General features: G+C 44.3%; 1 protein-coding gene across 1 annotated transcript in view; it reads right to left on the minus strand.

The window, feature by feature from the left end:
* Positions 1-1,695: 1,695 nt before the first annotated feature.
* Positions 1,696-8,917, minus strand: part of scfd1 (sec1 family domain containing 1) — a 39,556-nt gene continuing 32,334 nt past the window's right edge. Inside the window, exons 20-25 of the mRNA XM_034113451.1 lie at positions 8,748-8,801; positions 6,049-6,101; positions 5,915-5,948; positions 4,994-5,059; positions 2,063-2,131; positions 1,696-1,942 (exon numbers count right to left, since the gene is read on the minus strand). Of these exons, the coding sequence (XP_033969342.1) occupies positions 1,919-1,942; positions 2,063-2,131; positions 4,994-5,059; positions 5,915-5,948; positions 6,049-6,101; positions 8,748-8,801 (300 nt within the window). The 3' untranslated portion in view covers positions 1,696-1,918. The remainder of the gene's footprint in view (positions 1,943-2,062; positions 2,132-4,993; positions 5,060-5,914; positions 5,949-6,048; positions 6,102-8,747; positions 8,802-8,917) is intronic.

Consider the following 8,917-nt stretch of genomic DNA (forward strand, 5'->3'; position numbering starts at 1 on the left):
GTGTGTGTGTGTGTTGTCCTGCGTGCGTGTGTGTTGTCCTGTGTGTGTGTGTTGTCCTGCGTGCGTGTGTGTTGTCCTGCGTGCGTGTGTGTGTTGTCCTGCGTGTGTGTGTTGTCCTGCATATGTGTGTTGTCCTGTGTGTGTGTGTGTTGTCCTGCATGTGTGTGTATTGTCCTGCATGTGTGTGTGTGTTGTCCTGCATATGTGTGTGTGTGTGTGTGTGTTGTCCTGCATGTGTGTGTGTGTGTGTGTGTGTGTGTTGTCCTGCATATGTGTGTGTGTGTGTGTGTGTGTGTTGTCCTGCATATGTGTGTGTGTGTGTGTGTGTGTGTGTTGTCCTGCATATGTGTGTGTGTGTGTGTGTGTGTGTGTGTGTGTGTTGTCCTGCGTGCGTGTGTGTTGTCCTGTGTGTGTGTGTTGTCCTGCGTGCGTGTGTGTTGTCCTGCGTGCGTGTGTGTGTTGTCCTGCGTGTGTGTGTTGTCCTGCATATGTGTGTTGTCCTGTGTGTGTGTGTGTTGTCCTGCATATGTGTGTGTGTGTGTGTGTGTGTGTTGTCCTGCATGTGTGTGTATTGTCCTGCATGTGTGTGTGTGTTGTCCTGCATATGTGTGTGTGTGTGTGTGTGTTGTCCTGCATGTGTGTGTGTTGTCCTGCATGTGTGTGTGTTGTCCTGCATATGTGTGTGTGTGTGTGTGTGTGTGTTGTCCTGCGTGCGTGTGTGTTGTCCTGCATGTGTGTGTGTGTGTGTTGTCCTGCATGTGTGTGTGTGTGTGTGTTGTCCTGCATGTGTGTGTGTATGTGTGTGTTGTCCTGCATGTGTGTGTGCGTGTGTGTTGTCCTGCATGTGTGTGTGTGTGTGTGTGTTGTCCTGCATGTGTGTGTGTGTGTGTTGTCCTGCATGTGTGTGTGTATGTGTGTGTGTTGTCCTGCATGTGTGTGTGTGTGTGTTGTCCTGCATGTGTGTGTGTATGTGTGTGTGTTGTCCTGCATGTGTGTGTTGTCCTGCGTGCGTGTGTGTTGTCCTGCATGTGTGTGTGTGTGTGTGTGTGTTGTCCTGCATGTGTGTGAGTTATTATATACTACTGATAGTATACATTGTTGTACTGTAAATACTCACAGCTGAAGGGCCTTGTTAGGCATGACTTAAAGCTGTGTGTGTGTGTGTGTGTGTGTGTGTGTGTGTGTGTGTGTGTGTGTGTGTGTGTGGTCTTGATCCTCTTGTGATGATTGTTGACAGTTGAAGGTGCTGCAGATTAAATCTTCTGGAGACATATTTTAGTGCAAATGATATATGTTTTCACACTTTGCTCGTTTATTATGGTGATGACAATCTTTTATTTTGACTGTTGGATTTACGTCAAATAAATCCTCTAAATGATTCAGATCAGCCGTAAGGAAAGGAAAGGAGGTGTGAGTCTCGTGAACTAGTCCTTGAAGTATTGGCTTGGACTGAAAGAGAGAATGATAGAATAAGCTCTTCCTGGTGAAGTGAGCTAGCTGTTAGCTTCTCTCCCGCATGCTGGATAAACACTAACTGAAGACGGCAAATCACATTTTGAAGGTGACAGATCACAGAGGAAGAAAATGGACTTCATGATAATAAAAACATCTGTGTTTCATTCAATGTAGGAATCCTCTGCACTAGTTCTTCAGAATATGTAAAATACTGCACAAGAATAAAGAGTGAGGCCGACGTGAGATTAGACTTTTTTTTATTAGACTTTTTTTTATTTGCTTTATTAGCGCTGAGCGGAAAAGACAGAAATGACAATTAAGACAGGAAATGTTAAGTCCATTTACAGAAGAATTTAATATAAAACAAGTGGAATAAAGAGATCACATGACCTCCAGAAAGAAAGAGAGAGAGAGAGAGAGAGAGAGAGAGAGAGAGGGGTATCACATACTGTTCGAGTCATTGTTACTTTTGGCCGAGTTGGGAGAGCTGTGGAAAGACAGAAAAAAAGGTCAAAATCGGGTACTGTCTCTTTAAGGTGTGTGTGTGTGTGTGTTGTGTTTCACAGGTGTGTGTGTTGTGTTGTGTTTCACAGGTGTGTGTTCTCACCTGCTTGATGAACTGACCAGCGTTGGAGACTTCGCTGCAGCCGTAAACTACCTTCTTCCCCTGCTTGAACTGAAATAAAAACACACAAATGTAAAAGTACTGCCGCAGAACACGGGAAATATTACCGTTAAATACTTAGTGAGTTTGACGTCGTAACAGAAATACAGTTTTTGTTTCCATGTCATCACAAACATGGATTTAAAGCATGGGCGTCACAGCCATTACAAGAGGGTGGGACAAGTCCCCCCCACCTTTTAAAATGATTAGTTTAGACCCCCCCACTTTTACAAAGCGGAAAGTCCGTGAATCGGTCTATCCACTCTCCGCTCTCTGTAGAGCGCTGTGTCAGTGCTTCATTATCAAATCCATTCCACCTGCTTATTGTGAGAATGCTCAAATCAATGAGACTCCGTCCCATGTTTTCACTGCTACTTTGTACCAAGGCAGATTCTCAGAGCCGTGCACATGCTGCGTTTTTAGTTGTAAAATGATGCGCGCCACAGTTTCCACCCTGCGAGGCTCCGGCGCTAACAGTTCACGAGCGTGCTCCACTAGCACCCGGATATAAGGCGCTGTTATGAAAGAGGTGGAGGAGAGTCCTCTCCTGTCAGACTGAGAGGCTGATAACTACAGCTCAGTGAGGTGAAGGACTCTCTGAGAGGTGGAGGGAGAGTCCTCTCCTGTCAGACTGAGAGGCTGATAACTACAGCTCAGTGAGGTGAAGGACTCTCTGAGAGGTGGAGGGAGAGTCCTCTCCAGTCAGACTGAGAGGCTGATAACTACAGCTCAGTGAGGTGAAGGACTCTCTGAGAGGTGGAGGGAGAGTCCTCTCCTGTCAGACTGAGAGGCTGATAACTACAGCTCAGTGAGGTGAAGGACTCTCTGAGAGGTGGAGGGAGAGTCCTCTCCTGTCAGACTGAGAGGCTCTGATAACTACAGCTCAGTGAGGTGAAGGACTCTGAGAGGTGGAGGAGAGTCCTCTCCTGTCAGACTGAGAGGCTCTGATAACTACAGCTCAGTGAGGTGAAGGACTCTCTGAGAGGTGGAGGGAGAGTCCTCTCCTGTCAGACTGAGAGGCTCTGATAACTACAGCTCAGTGAGGTGAAGGACTCTCTGAGAGGTGGAGGGAGAGTCCTCTACTGTCAGACTGAGAGGCTCTGATAACTACAGCTCAGTGAGGTGAAGGACTCTCTGAGAGGTGGAGGGAGAGTCCTCTCCAGTCAGACTGAGAGGCTGATAACTACAGCTCAGTGAGGTGAAGGACTCTCTGAGAGGTGGAGGGAGAGTCCTCTCCAGTCAGACTGAGAGGCTCTGATAACTACAGCTCAGTGAGGTGAAGGACTCTCTTACCCCTTTCACACCAACGGTGTTTCAGGGCTGGTTCGGAGCTGGTTCTTGAAAAGCACCGGGTTTCCCTGTTCACACCGCAGCGGAGCAGCGTCATAGCTCCGGAATCCGGTTCGTTTCGAGCACCAAAAAGTTGTCCGTCTAGAAGCAAGAACCGCATACGTCACGCTTACGTCGGAGGAGGGCGAGATTAACCTGAGCTAACACTTAAGGCGAGTACGGCAAATAAAAGTTGTAACAAGCAGTAGTGCTGAGCAAAGTGACTAGAACGCAACCACACACTTGTTAAAAAAAACACACTTTATAAAGTCAGGCAACACTAACGTGTGATTCTGTTTATTTGTACCTTACTTTGACCATCCGTTCGCTGTTATTGATCATTGTGGAGAGCAGGCAGACGTTTTGTTTGTTATTATAGCAGCTATCGGATGGAATCAATACATGGGCTGCACAGGTTGTCATGTCCGACTATCACAAGTAGAATCATAATGAAAAATACGTCGGTAAAAAGTGCCTGTAGAAAACTGCTTAGCAAGTAGTCAGTTTAGCTTCGGTTGCTATGCTAACATCACCCATGTTATACCAGAGAAACTTTCATAACAGCGTTGTGATGCCAAACAGCGTCAATTCAGACTGACACACATTCACTTAAGGGGAACTGGGGATATGTATCAGCTGCTTGTGTGACAGTCAGACAGTGAATACTTTAGAGCCGTGTGAGCTAACCCGGAGCTAACGGGAGAATACACTCCCGTTGAAGAGCAGCCGGCCAGCACTGCAGCGGTCGGTAAATGAAACACATTAATAAACAATGAACCACGGCACTCTGGAGAAAAGTATAAGGTTGGAGAAGTCGTTATTTAATTTAATCTGGCTTCGTATGATTAAAAGCAACGCAGTCCCCGGCCCGTTGTTGTTGTGAGGTGAGCTCCGGCGTTGGGGAGAAACTCAGCGACGTCAACTGTGACGTCATGACGCAGCAGCGGCAGCACCAGTCGGGCTCTGAGCGGTGTGAAAAGAGCTGGCGCTAAACCGAAGAACCGGTTCTGAACCAGAAAAGCTCTAGCACGGAGCTTGAACCGGAGTTGCGTTGGTGTGAAAGGGGCATCTGAGAGGTGGAGGGAGAGTCCTCTCCTGTCAGACTGAGAGGCTCTGATAACTACAGCTCAGTGAGGTGAAGGACTCTCTGAGAGGTGGAGGGAGAGTCCTCTCCTGTCAGACTGAGAGGCTCTGATAACTACAGCTCAGTGAGGTGAAGGACTCTCTGAGAGGTGGAGGGAGAGTCCTCTCCTGTCAGACTGAGAGGCTCTGATAACTACAGCTCAGTGAGGTGAAGGACTCTCTGAGAGGTGGAGGGAGAGTCCTCTCCAGTCAGACTGAGAGGCTGATAACTACAGCTCAGTGAGGTGAAGGACTCTCTGAGAGGTGGAGGGAGAGTCCTCTCCTGTCAGACTGAGAGGCTGATAACTACAGCTCAGTGAGGTGAAGGACTCTCTGAGAGGTGGAGGGAGAGTCCTCTCCAGTCAGACTGAGAGGCTCTGATAACTACAGCTCAGTGAGGTGAAGCACACAGTATTACAGTACCTTAGCGTAGTCCACCAGGTTCTGGTACTCGATGTAGTTTCCCCCTCCGACCACAAACACGATGGCCTGAAGGAAATGAAAAGCATCGGGGTTAATCTGCTTCTGTCTGCAGGAACTACGTCTTATATCGTATTAAAAGATGTATACAAAGTTTCTCATGGCTGAGTAAATACAGAAACATATCATAAAAAGCGTCACTGCTGCAAAAAGAGGGAGATCTTTTTCTAGAAGTTTTGGCTGTCTTCATTGTTGTTTAGAAATAAAAGCCTTAAAGAGTCCCTCTAATGAACCATTTCAAACGACATGTCCGCCTAGGAACGGCACGGTTCACTAGAGTTTGCCACGTAGTGTGGGACTTGGGAAGGGAGTATTGGAGGAAAAGAGAAATTGTAATATCGCCACCAAACTTCCAGACATTGGGGGTTTGCAGGAGCCATTTTCCAGAGCACTGTTTGGACATCATTCCCTAAAAAACAGAAAGCTTTTGCCACTAATGAACAAAATAAACAACGCTGTGACAGTTATCCCGGGACACTGCGGGGACGTGCCAACATGTTCGTCACCTGGTGAGTTTCTGCCAGAGTTATTTGGTTATTTATTTGAGTAATAGGGTGAAGGTGGAGCGTTACATCTCAGCTATTCAAAGGCTTAAAATGATGTGGTAATTGTTAAAGAAATCTAAGTATATCTATGTGATGAACAGAGAGGAGTTTGTAGTGGTTTAAAGCCAGGAAAGGAACGTTAATAGATTGTTTGTGAGGATGTACTCTGAGTCTGATTTCATGAGTTAGAGGGGGATTAAAGAGACAGATTGCATCATCATTTCCAGTCCGTCTTCTATTTCCTTTTCAACTCCCGTTCGTCCTGGCAGTAACTCAGACTCATGAATCAAAGTGTAGTCCAGAAACAGAAACTGCTTACCTCCTGAAACGGGTTCTTGTTCCTGGGAATAGAGCTGGGAGAGAAGAGGGGAGGGGAGGAGAGGATGGTGAGATATTTCTGAGCACTTTAAGTGAAAGAACTGATCAGCAGTGAGATATATGTCAGAGTGGTACCTCTCGCTGCCTCGTAGCATCTTTGGGTCGAAGTATCGATAGTCGTCTGTTTCCTGCAGGAGACAAACGTCGGTCAGTTTCATGTGAATCTAAAGGCGCTGTTTCTACATCGTGTATCTTCTGACTGAAAGGCACCGGGGCGACCCCCCCCCTCTCTGAGCATTTCATCAACATGTGTTTCTATAACAATGACATCTAGACGACGTGTAACCAGACTAGCTTTGCACTCTTGCATTTTATTACTTACTATATATTTATTTGACATTGTTTCTCCACCATGAACACCCACCAGAGGACTCTCACACTTTGTATGAATGAACTTCACCGCTCATTTTGACAGCCGTTTAGCCGGGGAGGAGGACCACCCGCTAACGGTGATATCATTACAACACTCAGGGTCTGCTCAAAGAAATGAGCTTTTCAGTCTTTGTTATGATAGTTTATGTCTGAAAAATAAAGCTTCTCCTCCAATTTCTACACCGTGGTCACCGTGCCTTATCAGAAAAGTTTAAACATGTTTAACTTGAAGCGTCATGAGCCGTTTTGTGCGAATTTGGAACCTTCTAAAAAGTGCGAGATGCAGCGCTTTTTCAGTCCTCATTTGAGTTTGAAATGAGACGCTGGTGCTCAGAAAAAGGATCTATGAATTAGGGCTGTGCAATTAATCGTATTTTAAATGTAATTTCTTACTTAATTTTTTTTTATTGGTTTTTCAGTTGAATTATACTTAAAGTTCAGGGTAATCAACTGTTAAAAACATACTGTTCAAATTATTTTTTTCAATATATGGATGTTTTCAAAGTAAATGGATAATCATTTTTAATAATCGTGATATAAATTATTGACCAAAATAATCGTGATTATGATTTTTGCCATAATCGCACAGCCCTACTCTGAGTATAAAGGCTCTTCGAAGTTTGACATGTTTTACCATTCACTAAAGTGGTGTAATATGTCCAAAACCGGTTACTGCGAAAGTCATATTTTAACGTAAATTAGATTAGAAGCATTTATTGTCATTATACAAGAACAACGAGAAGAGCAAAGCTACTCCTTTTAAGGTGCCATCAAAACATTCAGAATATACAACAAAGACACGCAGCATTCATACACACGTCAAATAAACAGTAACTTCTGTATTTTTTTTAATCAAAAAACTGAATTTCCGATGAGTCTAATTTGCTAAATGTTCCATCTCAGGGTAATATTGTTTTAAAAAGAGTCTGACAGCAGAGACAGCAGGATCACACAGAGAAAGAACATTGTGTTTTAAATTACATTTCACCTCTGATCCGGTCTGTTTCTTTTACTGTTCCCTAATAAGTCTCACTCAGAAGCTGATCACATCTCAACCCGTCAGTCGCCAAAATAAACCCTTGTAAATAATGACGTGCAGAATGGAGCGATTACACTGCAGCCCTCAGAGCTGGACCGATTTCAACTGTTTGTCCTAAGCTGGAGAAATGTGCCCTTTGACCTTTTGACAGTTCAACTGGATCAGAGCAGCTCTGTGTAACTCCTGAATATTTATTTGTCTTTCATCCGCCACATTCTCCGACTGAGAGATTAACCTTCGACCTGCAGCTTCACCGAACTGAGGTTTATTTGACATAATGAGAAGACGTCTGGATTATATGTGAATAAATAATTAGAAAACAAATAATCAAATTCAAGATATGTAAAATATATCTGTGAGATGTTTGGGAATGAGTCAGGCTAGCACTCTTTATGCTAAGCTAACCACGCTAAATGTTGAAGTATTTCTCTCTTTTTTTACTTAAACATTGACTCGACACACACACACACACACACACTGACACACACACACATATTGAGGACAATCTGATAGAGGGAGAATGTGGTCTTCTATTTCTTTCATCTTCATCCCATTCCTGTCTCATCCTCCTCCTCCTCTTCCTCCCGACAGACTCACAACAACGGGATCTTTGTTAGTCGTTTGAAACTGCAGACGCTGAGAAACCTGCAGTGTGTGTGTGTGTGTGTGTGTGTGTGTGTGTGTGTGTGTGTGTGTGTGTGTGTGTGTGTGTGTAGGGTCAGATGACTACATGAGCTTGAATAAAAAAAATTCCCTCATTCATCAATCTGTGTGTCTTACAGTCAACTCAGAAGGGTTCACATTTAACTGTGTGTGTCAAATATAATCACACACACACACACACACACACACACACACACACACACACACACACACACACACACACACACACACACACACACACACACACACACACACACACACACACACACACACACACACACACACACACACACACACACACACACACACAAGAAATAAAACCGCCGCTGAAAATAGTCCCTAACAAATTCAATATTTCCTCCTTGTTGTGTTATGAAACTAGTGAACAGCTGTTTGATGACTAATGAGACTTTTTAAACATTTATATATTTGTTTTTTGGAGGATTTACATCTTGAGAGGGAAGAGCCAATAAGAAGACAGTATTTAGAGAAGGACTAACGTGGTTGGTTGGGAAAATAACACCTTGTGCTTTAGCTGTGTTGTTCCTTCAGTGAGCAATTCTTGAAACACTTCAGTATTAATGAGGAAATACAGTTTTAGTAAACAATAAAATAACAATCTAACTTTCTACTTTCACTTGATCGGCCCTCGTGTTTATGGGATATTAAATAAAACATGAACGAATACTCAGGAACTCACAGGGTTTGACTTCATCTCCATCAGGTTGTCCAGGATCCGAGTGACAGGAAGGTTCTGGAAGAAAATCATCACAGGATTATTGAATGTGCTGTGAATTCAATCTGTGCTCAATTTACTGTAAAAACACTCCTGAAACAAGAAGAAGCCAAACGTCTGGGTCGTGTGATTAC

This window comes from Trematomus bernacchii, unplaced genomic scaffold (assembly GCF_902827165.1).
Source record: "Trematomus bernacchii unplaced genomic scaffold, fTreBer1.1, whole genome shotgun sequence".
NCBI lineage: Eukaryota > Metazoa > Chordata > Actinopteri > Perciformes > Nototheniidae > Trematomus > Trematomus bernacchii.